Raw genomic sequence first — 17,461 nt, forward strand, 5'->3', positions numbered from 1 at the left:
TTATGTGATTCTAGATATAAACATTTTAATTATCGCGATAACGCGGACGTAATTTTTAACGGGACTTGTGTAATTAGTTTGGAAATTTCCGCGTTTACGCATGAACTAGGAAAATACTTTGGTGATATAAAAATGGCCGATTCCCTAGCGGGGAAGTTAGTATCCATCGAACGTCAACAGATCAACTTGTGTGAGAGGTTCTGATAATTTAAATTCGAATAGAATTTATACGCAGTATACGTGCTTTAAATATTTGTACATTTTCTAATAAAACTTTTATGTAGTGTTATCTTGACATTATCCAGCGTGTGATACTTATAAAAGATTCTTGTAAATATAAAATTGTATATATGTAAATATCGAAGTAAGCTAAAATTGTGAATACCCATCCGTCTGTTTACATATAAATCGGCTGACAAGATAAACGTCTGCTTTTAAATGAAAACAGTTTAAATTAAATTCTATTTTTTATTAAAATGTATTCGAACGTATTAAATTTGTATAATACCCGAGTGTCCTATAACTCGCGATCAATTTGAAGAACAACTGATCAAATGGAAATATCACAGAATCCTCAAATTTCTACCGATCCAGAAACAAAAGGATTCGATTTATCTGCTGGGAAAACATGGATTTATCCAGAAAATTATCCCATCAGGGATTATCAGTTCAGTATAGTTCAAGCTTCTTTGTACATGAACACCTTAGTTTGTTTACCCACTGGTAAGAGACTACTAGACTATATTTTCATTATTACATACAAAATTAATTGCTAAAATTAGTAATAGATTCGATTTGTATATAGGATTGGGAAAGACATTCATTGCCGCAGTTGTAATGTATAATTTTTGGAGATGGTATCCGTGCGGGAAAGTTGTGTTTTTGGCACCCACTAAACCTTTAGTTGCTCAACAGATTTTTGCTTGTCACAATATAATGGGTATACCTAGTGCAGAAACTATAGAACTTACAGGTAAGTAAATAATACGAACATTTTAAAATCATTTCTTTTATTTTCTCTACCATTAAGATTTTGTGCTGCAGGAGCTATCCATCAAAAGCAACGTGAAGTAGCTTGGTCGAAAAAGAGGGTAGTGTTTGCTACTCCTCAAGTTTTTCACAATGATCTTGAGAAAAACATCATACCTGCTGATTTAGTAAAGTGTGTAGTAGTAGATGAAGCTCATAAAGCTTTAGGAAAGCATTCCTATTGTGAGGTACCTATGCTATTTCATTGATAAAGTCATAGAAAACGTTGTAGAAGAAACTAATACTTTTACATATAATTTTCATAAATAAATTTGCAGACTAAACAGTTGTATGTTTTATGTTCATAGTGCATTCGAATATTAAGTGAAAAGAATCAATATTTCAGAGTACTAGGCCTTTCTGCTACACCAGGAAATAAAATTGATAATGTTCATGAGGTATGATTTATTAATACGAAATACCAGTACGAATTAGCAAATAATTATAAATAAATAATTAACATACATACGTAAAACTTTTCATTAATTTCCATTTTCAAAAATGCATGTAACATATTTTAACCCATTCACTGCCAAGGACGAGTATACTCGTTTTTTGCTACAAGTAATATTTTCTATAGGTTTTGCAAAATTTACACATTGCTCATATGGAGTTAAGAGATGAAACTTCCCCTGATATTGTACCATACATCAATCAAAGAAAAGTCGATATAATTTTGGTACCACTTAACAAAGAACTAGCCGAATACAAAGAGAGATATATCTACATTATGGATCGTCATGTTAAAGTACTAATTCAGAATAACGTTCTTCGCGGACAAACGGCAAATATATCGAAAGGAAGGGTAAATAATATTATGAGTTGTATATATTTGTTTTATTTGCAATTACGCAACTGAAACAATTAAGATGAGTTTTTCTGCCCGTCAGATATTTCATTTACTAAAAGACTTCCAAAAAAAAAAAAATACATCAGGAAATGCTGGCACTGTCATGAAAACGTTGAACATTTTAATAACGATGTATCACGCTTACGAGCTTATGGTTAGAGATGGTCTTCGAGCGTTTCATAAATTCTATCAAAGTTCGTAGATGCATGGTTTTCCACTTACGTTACGCATATAGCGATAAAATGATTTTTATAAATTTGTTGTTATTGACAGCTCATTCTGATAAGTTTTGGATCAATGACGAAACACAACTGTTAGAATTACTGGAAGATATCCAAATGTATCTCGGTCCGTTTCCAGACATAAAGTCTTTAGGCGATCAGTTTAAAGCGGATGTTTGTATAAATTATTATAAGACGAAAAATTGATCTACATGCGTGGCGTTAAATAATGCTGTTTTGCGTATCTTGAAAATTATTTTTAGATTCCGCAAGATCTTGTATTCGGGCACACGAAATTTGAAAAATTGAAAGAACTACTTTTACGTCACTTTAAAAACCATCAAGATAAAGAGAACGAAACAAGAGCCATTGTTTTCGTCGAGGTTCGTAATGATCAATCTCGTTTGCACGTTGCATAGAAATATTACACACGACTTTTAATTCACCTCTTGCACAGTACAGGGACATTGTAAGCGAGGTTTACGTTTTACTTTTGCAATGCCAACCGTTGATAAGACCGCAGATGTTCGTCGGCCAAGCTAGACAGAAACAAAAGCAGCAAATAAAAGCTTTAAACGATTTTAGAAGTAATGTTGTTAACGTTCTTATATCCACGAGTATAGGTAAGCGAAGCTAAATCTTCAAATAATTCTGAAACGCTTACGTTGTAATATTATGAGAAGATATAACAATAGATGTAAATAAAAAAATTTGTCTGATGATTAACGTAGGAGAGGAAGGATTGGATGTCGGAGAAGTAGACTTGATAATATGTTTCGACATATCTCAACATTCTCCTACGCGACTTGTACAAAGAATGGGAAGAACAGGTCGGAGACGTGACGGACATATTATTATTCTTGTTACAGATGGAAGAGAGCACGAGGTAACCGAAAATATAATGTTTAAAAATACATAGAGTTTGTGTAAAACATTCTTAATACATATTAACAAGTTCCATTAAAATTACAGACGTTAAAATCCACAATAGCTAGAAGAGATTCTCTGAACAATGCGTTGATTAATAAGAGTAAAATTTGTTCTTCCCTTTATGAAAATAACTCGCGTATGATTCCTAATGAATTTACTCCGGTGTGTTTGAAAATGTATATCAGCGTACAACCAAAAACACCGGTTACGAAGGGCAGGCAGAAAAAGGAGACATTGAATAAAAAGACTGATATGCGTAAAAATACATTGAAGAAGGTTGCTGGCATAGGTAATAAAAATAATTGTCGATCTAATGGTTATTGTTTTTGGATTGCTTCTCTAAATGAACTGTATCTACACTACAGAGTCAAAAGTGCCAGCACAGAAGGATGGAACTCAATTTTCAATCATGAAATTCGTTAGAAATGAAAAGCAAGAGTTTGCCGTTTCCGGTATATCGAATCCTGACAAAACTCAAAGTAATAATGTGCATCGAGTAATAAAGCCATCCGACGTACAGATTCTATCATCCGACAGCAACGCAATCGATTTTCTCACGGCGTGCGCTTTAAAGAACTCTGAGAGGGAAGCGAACGTAAAGGAACGTAGCGTTAATAAATTTTATTTGCCTCAATGTTCTCCGATCAAAAACTTTTTTAATTTTTCTATACCCGATGTTAAAATCCTTGATTGTTTGATCACGTTGAGCGATATTCCAGCAAAACGTTCTAACGAAAAAATCGATTTGAACGACAACAATCATAGCGCGAATGATAACGATGGGAACAATTCATGCATCAATAATGATGGATGTGTAATAATTGACACGTTCCAGGAAAACGATCACACGAATGCCGCGGAGAAATCAAAATTTGAGTATTTGCTCGACGAATCTAGCAAATCGAATGACAGCGACACGGCGGATGATATTAAAGAAGTGGTGATCGAAAATAGTAAGACTTCCTCGCAGTATTCGCGCGCCAATGTTTCAAAAGAAACAATGGAAAATACAAACGTCGCGCAAGATTTGGATTCTAGTAGATTCGAGGATCTTTTGAACGAAACATCCGATGAGCTTGAGAGTGATGCTTGTGTCGAAAATACCAAACAAATACCAATTGAAAATATCGGTTCTCGCAACGATACAAATATTGAAACGTTTACTAACGCTCCAAACGTAGACGATAATATAGAGATGTACAGTATGTGTTTGCAGGAGGCTGATTTTGCTCTACCTGATACCATCGAAGACTACAAGGAGAAAAATAAAAGCGACATTATGTCCAACACTTGCAAGACCAAGGATCAGAGTTTACTTAGTATCACTCAAGCGATTATCGAGATAGGACGCATAAAATCAAATTTGAATGCTACAAACACGGTCGATGAATCTGAAGACGATATGTTCGAAGACGAAAACTTTTTTACGGAGATCGATGACGCGACGAATCTTGATCAAAGTGTTGAATGTTTGATCGAAAGTAAGGTGTCCAACGATAAGGAGCATACGGATACGTCGGTGGAATTTAACGATAAAAAGAGCACGAATGGCGCGGAATTTAAGTTCGAGGATATTCTTCAAGACGAAAACTTTTCTACGCAGATCGATGACGCGACGAATCTTGATCAAAGTGTTGAATGTTTGATCGAAAATAAGGTGTCCAACGATAAGAAGGTTATGAATGCATCGCCTGAATCAAACGATAAAAAGAGTGCGATCGGTGCGGAAATTAAGATCGATGACTACGAATGGGACGACGATTTCGAAGTGGTTATCGATCCTGATGAAAATCACGATAAGTTTGATCCGTCCAGAAAAAAGTGCAACGAATTTAAAAAAAGCAGTAACGAAGTTCAGGAGCGATTTTCGGATAGCGACGAGTGGTTCTCGGTTGAAAAATCGTACAGCGTTGCAAAGAAAAATGCACCGAGAACGAGTATAGCGAAGAAGTTGGCGAACATGAAAAAATGTCGGAATTCGAAACGCGACTGTTCTAAACAATTAATCGAAGATGAAATTATATTCGAGAATGATCCGTTTGTTAGTAAAAAAGAGGAGAGCGACGAATTGGGGACCAGTCGCCTCGTCGACGATCGAGAAGATCGCGTCAACGTGAAAGAAGATCTACGAACGAAATTGGAACGCTTTAAGGTGCCGTGTAGTGTAAAAAATCGTAATCGTACTCGCAGGCCGAGGAAAGTAAGAAACGTATTCATAGACGACGAGGCAAAAGTGTCGTCGAACGACGAATACTCGTCGGACGAAAGTTCTGGGCAAGATGAGGATTTGGATAATTTTGTCAGCTACACGCAGAACGTGCACGATACCTCCGACATGCACGCGTTATATTTACAAACCGTTAGAAGCCCGGTCAAAAAATGCAACGGTTTCGTTTTCAAACCAGCAGTTACTTTGGATCCAGAAATAGACATTTATTCGCAGCCCCTCACACAAGGAAACGATACCTATCTCGATGTGAGTGATGAAATTATTGTATGAGCATTCAATTTTTTTTAATGGGAAATTCTAGAGGTCAACATAAGACGAAAATCAAGAATATCAATTTCTCGATTAAAAAATTTCAAATCATTCTGAAAAAATTATTTTTGGTTCCGGGGGTCAATTACAATCATTTTTGGTGAATAGACGTACCCCCAAAATCCTGCGCATTTTCGAGAAAAAAATTCAGTGAATGGAGAAATTTTTTAGGGGGAAAAAAAATTTCAAATCGTTCTGAAAAAATTACTTTTGCGGGGGTCAATTATAATCATTTTTGGTCAATAGACATACCCCCGAAATCCTACCCATTTTCTAGAAAAAAATTCGAGAAGGTGTGAAATTTTACGACGAAAAAAAAATTTCAAATCGTTCTGGAAAAATTATTTTCGGTTGCGGGGGTCAATTACAATCATTTTTGGTGAATACACATACCCCCAAAATCCTGCGCATTTTCGAGAAAAAAATTCAGTACGGGTGGAACTTGAAACGTTAATAACTTTTTAACGAAGCCTCCATCAACAAATTGGTATTCTTGATTTTGGTCTTATTTTGGCCTCTAGAATCTCCCATTAAAATTTTTCCCAGAGGTAGCTGAACACTCTATATGTCTTTATGGTATACACATTTTGCTCGATTGCATGATTTATTTACAGCTACAGTAAATGATGATGATTGATCTGTTCCAAGAAGTCGATTATGTTCTTTTCATACTTTTTGTCGTTTTGGCTAATTTTTATATCTGAGGGCAGTTTTGCAGTTTCTCTTAGCGTCCTTGTAATATACACTAATAGAACATTCCTGCATTATATGTTTTACTGATAGTTTCAATCTGGTATTTCTAGGATTCTTTCTGCGTGGCGGGAGGGGACGAGGACGAAAGGGAATCTTCTTCAGCGGCGGAATTAACCGTATTAGAAAAGGCTGAGTTGGAGCTGAAAAATCGAAAAAGGAAACGCGTTCGTGGCGAGGAATTTGAGAACAACGCGGAAAAAAGATTGAAAAAGAATAAGAGAAAAATTATAATTGTGTACAGTGCAAGCAGCGAGGACGAAATCGAAATATTACGCGAGCAACTTAAAAACGAATCGTTGTTGCTGGCACAATCAAGTAGGAAAAATGTATAGCTTTGGAAATATTCTTTGAATCGTATTGTATTTTGTTGAATTTATATTGTTTTATTTTTATATTGCTGCGCAATTGACGATAGTTGTTTCATAACATGTTAGAAATAATTGACTGATTATAGCGATGACTACGCGTAGCGAAGTACGATTTCCCTGATTGAAGCATGTCCGGCATAATTCGTTGAAAAATTTATTTAGGTTTTTAAAATACGTACGCAATATTCTACAGGCTTAGAATAGAAATACGATTATATTAATAACTGATAATGAACTGGCATCTTCAAGTACATTGTTTATGAAATATCGCAGAAATCAGTTAATTATTTTTGGCATGTTACAAATGAATTTTCATACGCCTTGTCCTCGGTACACGACAAGGGAACAAAACTACCTAAGTTGTAAGAAACGTTCCTTTTCACGAAAATTCTATTCAAAGCAGAAATGGTCGTCGAGAAAACTTAGCGAGAAAATTTCTTCTACCTGTCCAAGCATTCGTGAGTTATTCTTGGGAGAAGCATTTGCAAATTCTTTGCGAAGGAGAATGAGGTTTAGGTACTGTAACTCGAAGAATACAGTGCTTATATTTCACGGTCCCTTCAGGTATACAGTTGAAACTTAAATCAGGGGTAGCGCACCTGCAGCCGTTTGATGCGCTCGATTGGCGCGTTACGCACATTTTCTCGAGTCTCTACGTTTGTAAATCCTAAATTGTCGAATAGTGTATATTTCGACAAATTGGTTTTAAAAAATTGAGCAATTGAGAACTAATTAAAATTTCGATTTCATAATTAATTTTTTTTTATTATTAAATAATCTTTTTCGTTATTTTTTCAGTATAATGTGGTAGTGATTCTTCACCTGCAGTGCACGATCCTTGAGGAGACCGTGGATGAATATTTGGGAATTCGTGAACTTGCACGTAGAAATTTTTAATATTTATTTTCATTTGAAATAAATTTTCCAATTCAAGTCAAGAGGTTTTGGCCGTCGTTCGTTATTTAATAAATTTTTAATCGTTAAAGATATAATATTTTCCAAGCAAATAGCTAACAATTCACACTCAAATCATGGAACAATTATGCATGATAAGAACAGGTTGGACCCAGTTTTGTTATTACTAAATCCAACCTGTAAATAAACCTATAAGTGTAAATTACAAATTTTTGTAAAACACCAAAAATTTATTCTACACAAAGTGTACGGCTTGACGAGGAATTCTGAAAGCGACCTTTGAGCGCAAAAAGGTCCTCCACTACCTGCCGTAGACCTTATTTTTGCATCCTTCGCGGGGGATGAACCGTCGAGGTATTAAAGGGATTTAGGAAAAGTTCAGGTAATTCCATTTCCACCTCTTGCAGGGTATATAAGCGCCAAGGGTGAGAATGTTCCCCTCAGTTTGCGAGTTTAGAAGCTACGTGAAGGTACGGGCTAAAATATTTTGTACGAAACTCGGCAAGAAGATCGAAGAAAAATGTTGCGTGATTTGATCGTTTTTCTATTGGCGATTGGATGGTGCAGTGCAGCAGCGTTGATACCCCCTGAGCAAGAGATCAAAATTGATCAGACCAAGCAGAAAGAAGAGTCGAACGAACCTGTGTACCCAATCTCTCAAACCGGAAACCAGCAGCAACAGGCTTACGCACAAGGGAATCAGCAACTGGCCAGCCAATATTTTTATCCCACTTATCCTGATTACAGTAACAGAGAATTCCTTCTAAAATCAGGATACGGGGGTTACCTCGTTCCGGCAGTTTTATTGCCGCAAAAGGAGGAGTCCAATTGGCTCACCGATATCGCAACAACGTTGCTTCCGTTCTCTAACGATGTTCTTTTGCACGGAGCACGCGTTGGAGCGCACCTGTTGCATTTTATCTTCGTGATTCTCATGGGCGGCGCTGTCACCACCATGATCTGTACATTTACGCCATTTTGCAGCATCAATTTTCTCGGATTCGGTCTTACCAAAAATCAGGTAACACAGATTTAGTTTACATAGTGCTCCTTTTCTTTTTATATCCAAAGAAGCTTTATATCTAAATCTATCGCCATTTTGCAGGTGAAGGAGCAGATAACTGAGCTGGCTCGGGCATACGTTTCTCCAGAAAACATAAACGCAGCAACCATTCTAGTTTTACACGCTGTCGAGAAGTACACGGCGATGCAACGGGAGAAACAGGAAACGACGTATCAGAAAGAGAAGTCTGGCAGGCTCTCCAGGAGGTAATTTTTGTCAGGTCTGGGTCCTGTCTACTACTTTCTTGTTTACTGAACGATTGTAATTTGATGTATAAGCTGTACGAGTTCCGTTAAATTAATATTTATCAACAAATAAATTAAGACAGTAAGAGAATTTCACGCAATAAACACTGCCAAAATACACGTAGGCATTGACAGTACATTTTAAGGAGTTAAGAAAACACGACGCTTGTATTAACTTCGACAATCCTATTGCAAATAATTGTAAAATATCATTCGAAATATTGTTTTCGAGAATAAAGCGTAATATTTAAACATACCGGTACGAGACACTGAATATTTTGAGTTACGTGAATTGTATTGTTTCCCATTCCAGTGCCAGACCTCGAAAGCCTTGATCCGCTCCTAGCTTGTGCGCACGCGCAACAGCGAAACCTGCGTCGTTGCATGTATCTATAATTCTAATCTGTACGTTTCCTTAAAAATCTGTCAATTTTTCGCCAATTTGACCTATCGACACCGCTCGTGTCCACATCCATCGTTCGAAAGTGCGATCGAGTTAATAGTAAACAACAGTCACGTTGTGTCGATCAGTGGGAAATAAAAGTGTCGTCGCGTTTGAACCGTTTGGTTCTCTCTCTGCCAAAAATACGCGGGAACGACACGCTGCGAATGATAAGCAACTCGAATACGAAACAATTTTTTTTTTACCGTGAGTCACGTTCTTCGATTCTTCCTTTCTCGACGAATCGTCCTTTCCCCTCTGCCTCCTCGCTATCTTCTCTTTCATCCAGCGAACCGTACGCGGGCCAAAGAACGGACGGACGGACGGACAAGCCGACCGACCGGTTCTGCGTTTGGTGAACACAGTTGGATGAGATCAGAGGCCGTTTTGCCATTTTCTACCATTGTCTCGACGGACGGTTTTCGTTCAGGTCGCGCAGAAGATTCACTGTTACGCGCAACGCGAATCGGCGCGATGAAGTACAACGTAATGCTGGGTGAGAAATTGTTTATTTTCGTGCAAGCGGCTCTCGCGTCCTTGTTCTCGACATTTGTCAAGATGATGTTATCGCGATCAATCGGTTACAAAACTTTAATTGAAACGAAAATAATTTTTATACGTATTGTTAAGTAGTACTTCGAGTATTCCGTTATTTCGAAGTTTTTGGAAAGAAAGAAACAGTTTGCATGAGCGAGAGTCAAGGAGGACCAAACATGACGGTTGAAACTTGCTTGTTACGATCGATACGTTTAATAATACTTCGAATAACATTCAGTATTTATAAGAATATTATTTTTAAGAATATTTCGTTGCTTAATTACTGTAAATACAGAACTATCATTTTCGAAAATATTTCTTGAAACGAAGCGTCGAAATTATGCTTGAAAAATCGAATTACCATGAAATGAGAAAGCGTCGGTTCAAAAGTGTCGAGGTCTGTTTATCGACAAAGGTCGGCGAATCTTTTTCCTACTTCCTGATCGTCATTACGGATGAGTAACGTGGGATTTCCGTCAGACATATACACAAAATAATCGTTTATTTTATTGGAATTCCTAAAGCTATGGATTCTTGAAATTTTCTGTGAATTTTATACCGATACGTGTTAAATTAACGAAGTTATAAAGCTTCGAAAAGAAGTTGCGCGCCATCTTGAAAATGGTCTTAAGGAGGATTTCAATTAGAAGTGCTTTGGGAATTTTTTTGTAACCAAAAGTTTCCGAAATACATATGTCAATTTTTGTAGATATATTTATTGACTTTTAAATGTCTGTGTACTTTTTTAACGCGTTCACCTTCGTATTTTGAAACTTATTGCAAATATAAAAAATTGATAGACTCGGAACAGAGAGACGAAGATTCTAAAAACATGTAATTCGGTTGAGATATCTTCTGAGTCGAAATGGTTTAACAATTGTACAATTACGAAGTTACAATTTTATTTATTAAGATACATTAATTTTAGGATACACAACGATCGCGTTCATCGCGATTTTAGCGACGACAGGATGCAAATCCCAGCTGCTGAGACCTGTTTCCATTAATTCGAACGTGACGCAGCGCATCGATCCTTCGATCACGAACCACGACGATGAATACGACGTGGACGACTTCGTGCCCTACCAAGGAGAACGTTTCAACATTTTCGACTGGACATTGCTTAGAGTAACGATTACGAAATTCCAGTTCTGCTTAAGACAATATTATAACAATTATATTTGAATACCAGACAATATTATAAGAATATAAAATTCTTCGTCCACTTTGGAAAATATTGTCTTACATAGAGGGTGTTAGGTCACTCCTAGAAAAAATTTTAATGGGTGATTCTGGAGGTCAAAATAAGATAAAAATCAAGAATACTAATTTGTTGATGGAGGCTTGGTTTAAAAGTTATTCACGTTTAAAGCTCCGCCTGTAGAACGTCAATCTGCGTGCACGCGACAGTGGTTCTCACTCAGCATGAGAAACTCTACTTACTGACTCATCGACAGGGGGCGCAGGGGGTAAATTCCAATCATTTTTGGTCAATAGACATACCCCCCATTTTCTAGAAAAAAATTCGAGGTGTGAAATAACGAAATAACGAAGTGACGAAAAAAAAACTTTCAAATCGATCTGGAAAAATTATTTTCGGTTGCGGGGGTCAATTACAATCATTTTTTGTGAATACACATACCTCCGAAATCCTGCGCATTTTAGAGAAAAAAATTCGAACAGGTAGTGGAAATTTTCGACGAAAAAAAAATTTCAAATCGTTCTGGAAAAATTATTTTCGATTGCGGGGGTTAATTACAATCATTTTTGGTGAATACACATACACCCGAAATCCTGCGCATTTTCGAGAAAAAAATTCAGTATGGTTGGAATTTTAAACGTTAATAACTTTTTAACGAAGTCTCAATCGACAAATTGGCATTCTTGATTTTCGTCTTATTTTGGCCTACAGAATCTCCCATTAAAATTTTTCTCAGGGGTGGCCGAACACCCTTTTTTTTGTAAGTTGAGAAATCCTCATGGACACCCCGTGGCCCCTAAATAGAGGGGGGGGGGGGCCTCGGGGTAGTGCCGGACTCCTATCGGCTAAAACCCCACGGTGACCGTCCTCTGGCGTTGCGGTGGGGGACCGGGAACTCTAGTATCACAGAGCCCCCCACCACGCCATGCCTGTTGGGGCTCATCCTTGGGGGGGGGGGACGAATGTGTCCTTCCTCCCCTTGATTTCTCTGCCACGGACGCCAGGTCACCCAACACCTGTGGCTCCGGTGCCCTTGCCTCGGTGCAAGAGGCCCGAGCACCTGCAGCCCCCAGTGGCGGCCCGTCATTCCTCCAGCCACCGATGTGGGGGAGCACTGACGGGCCGCCCCACGTATTGGAGGTCTACCAAGAATAGGAATGGGGGGAGGGAAAGGATTAAGAAAGGATAGGTGGGGGGCACGAGGACCTAGGGGCCGATCACCCTCTAAAACACCCTTCTTTTCGCATTGTTGCAGGCCATGAACAGAAGATACTCGGGGAATGTTCTCGTATCGCCCATATCTCTGAAGATCGCGTTGGTGTTGCTGTACGAAGGCGCCCAGGATGAAACTGCGCACGAGCTTGCCACCGTGATGCAGCTGCCCCTTACTCGAACAGCTACCAGAGAAAGGTTCTCCACGATTTTGCATTCGCTCCAGGTAAACGTTCTGAAGCAGGAGTCGGCAACCTTCTAGCTGGTGTGTGCCCAGCCATTCTACCAATATGATTCAAAGTGCCGCCTTAATTCTTTTTACCACAAAGTAATAGTTCATTACTCATAGAGGAGTTCCAGAAGAGAAGAATTTGATACCAAATTTGTAGAGTAGTGTAGAGTGCCAAGCCTGGGCAACATAGGTTGCCGACCCCTGCTCTAAAGCATACGTGTCTCCTTTTCACCAGCTTGGAGATCAATGTGCTTCGAATTTCTTGCAGGCAAGTTCACCAGCATACACGTTGAACATCGGAACGCGAATGTACGTCGACTCGAACATTCTGACCAGACAGCGATACGAGGCGATAGTGAAGACCTTTTACAATACCGACGTGATCAACGCGAATTTCACCGAGGCTGGTCCGTTGGTCCAGTCAATAAACAACTGGGTTAGCAACCTGACCGATGGTAACATCGATAAGATGATAGACGACGGTAAGGATAACGTCTGTTCAGAAAATAGGAAGAACGATAAGCTATAATTCTCTTCTTAAGTTAGCCCAGACCTCGATTACAACAATCTGTTAGAAGCGTCATAGTGAAATTAAATGCAATAATGAAATACCATCGAATGCAGACTCTGTTTCATTTCCAGAGAGCAACGTGAGGAACTCGTTGATGGTCATCATGAACGCGCTCTTCTTCAAAGGATCGTGGCGTCGCAAATACTTCAATCCGGAAAGTACTCGTACAGGACCGTTTTACACGGGCGACAATGCAGTCGTGAATGTACCATTTATGCGTGTAACTAAACGCTTCTATTATTCCGAGTCTCCCGAGCTGGACGCGAAAATTCTACGTATACCGTACGACGTACGTTGAACCCTGTCCCATATGTTTCGTATTTTATGATCTACTTTACTCCAATGTCTTTTCTTGATCAATGCTAGGGGCACAAGTTCGCCATGTATTTCCTGTTGCCGCGTACTAGGAACGGAATGGACAAGCTCGTAAATGCAATCACTCCGTTCGTGCTGACTCGATACGTGTGGCTCATGCAGGATTTAACCGTCGATGTTTCCATCCCGAAATTCAAATTCGAATTCACCAGCCACTTGGAACCCGTGCTACGCGAGGTACGCTTCGCTATCGCGTAAATCGACTGTTTCTGTAAACCAGAGTTTCGATACAATTAAGTTCTTGAATAGTTAAGTATTCGAATAATCAAATACCAACAATTTAACAAGATGTTTCGTCGAACAGCTCGGTATCCGCGACATTTTCGACGACACGGCGACGTTGACGGGTATAGCTCGCACCAAACGAACCTCCAGACACCTGAAAGTTTCGGACATTTTGCAGAAGACTGGTATAGAAGTGAATGAAAAGGGAACTACGGCTTACGCGGCCACTGGTAGATATTTTCTTATCCCACCTATGCGAGTAAATGCTTCTTACGCTCACAGTGGCATTTTTATTTTCTTTTATTAGAGATCGATGTCGGGAATAAAATCGGGGAAGAAACGTTCCACGCGAATCATCCGTTCATGTTTTACATCGAAGACGAATCTACTGGGACGATCCTCTACGTAGGCAAAATGATGGAACCTAGACAAGAGGCCAGCCCTTTGAGCCCCAACTCGATGCAGAACTTTCCATCCAAATTTGGCCCAGCAGTATCGGCTGCAGGTTAATCTATTACCTCGATATGGCTGTGCAAATTTTTGGGAATAATTGGTGAACCAACTGGAACGAACGGTTGCCTTTGCGTATCTGCCCTTTCCTAGCCTTCTGATTACATTCAATTTAACTGCTTCTCGCCCAAATTCGAATTGAATGTAACAAACTTAATTGTAGCATAAAAATTCCACATGTAAAGATTATTAACGCCAACACTATGCCAATTTAATGGCGTTAATTTATGTTTCCATAGTCTCGAATAATTATCAACTATAAGCAATAATATTGTAATAGAAATTTTATCTTTAGCTTATCCATAGATGGTGTCAAAGTTTTCAACATCCCTATTTTTTATTTTGCTGATATAACGACTGTGCCATTAATCTTTACACGTGAAAACCCTGCATCTTTTGTTTCCTTTATTTTTACAGTTACCAAATTATGATATTAATTTTAAGGTATACGGTACAAAAATGTTTAAATCGTTACGTTTGTATTTCTGTTTCTTATAGTTTTCTTTTGTTTACTCTATGAATTTATTCAAGCCTCTTACATTTGCTTGCATTGACACCCACGCCTGGAATCTCGGTAATCCTAACGATGTTATTCCAAAATCCTAGAAACTCTGTCTGAACTTGTTCCGTTAAGTATGTTCGGGGCTATCGCTAATTTCTATTTCTTCCAGAACACCGTGAAAAAGAACAATGATTTTCAACGTGTGTTCAACGCGATATAACGATCTTTTCTCTTAGCAGCCATTTTCCATTAAACGAATAAACGCATCCGTGCACGATATTAACGTGAACATATTTCTAGACTCAACCTTGCAGGCAGGCTTGAATGCCCAAGATCGGAACAACCTCTTCAACATGTACTTTTCGCAGGTAAGCAGAGATGGACAAATTAATTCGTATACTAACTCCAAGCAACTCTAAGCATCGAATATGTTCTCGTTTCTTAGGTCTTGAACAAAAAATACGAAGGAAATCTAGTATCGTCGCCTGCGAGCATTAAAACAGCTTTGACGATGCTTTCGGACGGTGCAAGCGAAGAAACGAAAAGAGAAATAATTTCGGTTCTAAGATTACCGGAAAACGAGTCGAGGAGAAGAGAAATTACGACACTTGTTTTGAAATCTCTAAAGGTAGGTCAACAAACGTATCTGCAAATTTGTAATTTTTAATCGAAACGACTAATTCTTCTTTAATTTTTTTAAAGCTTATACTTTTCATTTAAAGGGTAAGACCACTGTAAAAATCTGAAATGAAGCGTTTTTTTGTTTAAATGGATGGAAAAATAAGAGATAACATTCTTGAGTATTATCATCCTCCTATTTTTCCATCCATCCAAATAAAAATCGCAAAAAAACGCTTTATTTCAGGTTGTTACCCTTAAAAGAATACCTGGTGTTGTAACATCTTTTAAACAAACTTTGTACCATTAAGGACTTTTGATAGAAATTGGTTCCAGGTTTGACTTCCGGTAGGTTTCATTACATGCGCAACGCGTTTCTTATTTTTGCAGAGGAACGAAAATGGTACGGAAATTGATATAGCGACTTGTCTGTGGGTAGATAAGAATTTTAACGTGCTGGATAGTTATAGAAACGCTTTACAGTTACATTACAAAGGTGATGTTCAAAGTGTGAACTTTGCGGACACTCAAAGCGCCGCGGGCATTATTAATGACTGGGTTCGTCAGGCATCGCGCAATAAAATTTCCTCCCCCTTGGTAAACAGTATTCAAGCTGACACGCGTTTAGTGTTAACCTCGGTCATCTACTTTAGAGGGCATTGGTTAAAATCGTTCAACAAGAAGAAAACGAAGATACATTGCTTCTTTACACCAAACGGTGAATGTCGAAACATCGACTTCATGATACACGAATCCACGTACAGATACGCTCAGATATCTTCGATCGATGCGGAGGTTTTCGAAATTCCATACTCGGTACGAAAATCGTATCGGCAATAGTCATTGAAAGACAGTGGCTCACGAAAGTATTCTAACACTCGCGGCTAGAATTTTAAACGATAATCGTTTAAAGTTTTAACAGCGAACGTTCGAACGTTTTCGTGAGTCGCTGTAACTTTCATAACATGAGCATATTAACATTTCAGGATAACAAAACATTTATGTTGTTGTTAATGCCAACTAGAAAAGAAAGTGATCCATATCTTCGAATATTATCTAAAGACTTAGCCACTGTTCCCGTTTCCGTGTTATTAGCAAATTTAAAGGATAGAGATGCTACCATTTATCTTCCCAAATTTACTATCGAGAACAGTCTCAATTTAGTACCTACATTACAACACGTGAGTTCTGTTATTTCTAATCCTAACTAGAACTTGATTCAGAGTACGAGTACTGTCAAATATTGCAAACAATGTTTTATTTTAGTTGGGTATTGAGAGTATATTTGAATCCGATGCAAACTTAACGAACATCGTATCCAATGGTTCTCTAAAGGTAGCAAGTATATTTCAAAATGTTAGAATAGAAGTAGACGAAGATGGAACATTAGCTGTAGCTGATACAGGTATTTTAAAGAAAACCTTTTTCTCAATTTCCTTGACACGTTTAGAATTTATATACGTAATTTATATCTTAACAGAAATTGGATTCGTGCCCCTTTCATCTTGGAACAATGACATCAAATTCAATAGACCATTTCTGTTTTTAATCGTCGACTCTGTAACACATACGACACTGTTTTCTGGTCGCTTTATCGAACCGTTTTAACGATAGATGTTTGGTGACTATCATATAAGTAGTAGCTATATATTTTAATAATAAATACATATTGTGTATAAAAGTTAAAAAATAATATTGTGTTTAAGACTGTTCTTTATTCACATAATTATAACAATGTAATGTACCTATTTAATATAAATTATATACGAATATCTAATATAAATTAGATAACATTTTCCGTCTATTATTCATATTTATGCTCGATATGTTTCCACAGTTTCTGAAACAAAAATTACCAACAACGTTATTCCGAAAAGTTTAGTCATTTTCTAAGCAAAATAATCTCCCTGTTATGCAATCCCGTTTTAACATACAATTTAGTATTCTTTGCAAAAAGCTAAGGCACTAATTGCACATAACGTATATGATTTTTATGCAAAACTTACACTATTAACTTGTTTAACAAAATTATTTAACGTAATAATCGATGAATTTGAACAATTCGATATGCGATAGAAAACCATTTAAGCACGTTCCTTGAATAAGTTGCTAATTTACACAAT

At 37.8% G+C, this 17,461-nt stretch overlaps 3 protein-coding genes across 4 annotated transcripts; all 3 read left to right on the forward strand.

Moving 5' to 3' along the window:
• Positions 1 to 35: 35 nt before the first annotated feature.
• LOC122405067 (ATP-dependent DNA helicase MPH1) lies at positions 36 to 7,274 on the forward strand. Its single transcript, XM_043409554.1, has 13 exons — positions 36 to 723; positions 806 to 973; positions 1,045 to 1,217; positions 1,338 to 1,427; positions 1,610 to 1,834; positions 1,920 to 2,073; positions 2,153 to 2,274; positions 2,364 to 2,483; positions 2,558 to 2,723; positions 2,832 to 2,986; positions 3,073 to 3,319; positions 3,396 to 5,506; positions 6,373 to 7,274. The coding sequence occupies exons 1-13, from the start codon at positions 555 to 557 to the stop codon at positions 6,652 to 6,654; spliced, it is 4,182 nt and encodes a 1,393-aa protein (XP_043265489.1). The 5' UTR covers positions 36 to 554; the 3' UTR covers positions 6,655 to 7,274.
• A 449-nt stretch (positions 7,275 to 7,723) lies between these two features.
• Positions 7,724 to 9,068, forward strand: LOC122405074. The gene is made up of 2 exons (XM_043409563.1): positions 7,724 to 8,626; positions 8,711 to 9,068. The coding sequence occupies exons 1-2, from the start codon at positions 8,126 to 8,128 to the stop codon at positions 8,876 to 8,878; spliced, it is 669 nt and encodes a 222-aa protein (XP_043265498.1). The 5' UTR covers positions 7,724 to 8,125; the 3' UTR covers positions 8,879 to 9,068.
• Positions 9,069 to 9,352: 284 nt separating this feature from the next.
• On the forward strand, positions 9,353 to 17,012 carry LOC122405073. Of its 2 annotated transcripts, XM_043409561.1 has the most exons (15): positions 9,353 to 9,562; positions 9,645 to 9,851; positions 10,821 to 11,020; positions 12,349 to 12,531; positions 12,806 to 13,019; positions 13,180 to 13,397; positions 13,475 to 13,660; positions 13,788 to 13,938; positions 14,016 to 14,213; positions 15,021 to 15,088; positions 15,166 to 15,348; positions 15,729 to 16,154; positions 16,325 to 16,519; positions 16,605 to 16,743; positions 16,819 to 17,012. In XM_043409561.1, the coding sequence occupies exons 1-15, from the start codon at positions 9,523 to 9,525 to the stop codon at positions 16,944 to 16,946; spliced, it is 2,736 nt and encodes a 911-aa protein (XP_043265496.1). In that variant the 5' UTR covers positions 9,353 to 9,522; the 3' UTR covers positions 16,947 to 17,012. The 2 variants fall into 2 exon arrangements, with proteins under 2 accessions (XP_043265496.1, XP_043265497.1); XM_043409562.1 differs by having other exon boundaries at positions 9,353 to 9,851.
• Positions 17,013 to 17,461: the final 449 nt, after the last annotated feature.

Source organism: Colletes gigas, unplaced genomic scaffold (genome assembly GCF_013123115.1).
Source record: "Colletes gigas isolate AHSC1104 unplaced genomic scaffold, ASM1312311v1 Colletes_gigas_Sc00004, whole genome shotgun sequence".
Lineage (NCBI taxonomy): Eukaryota > Metazoa > Arthropoda > Insecta > Hymenoptera > Colletidae > Colletes > Colletes gigas.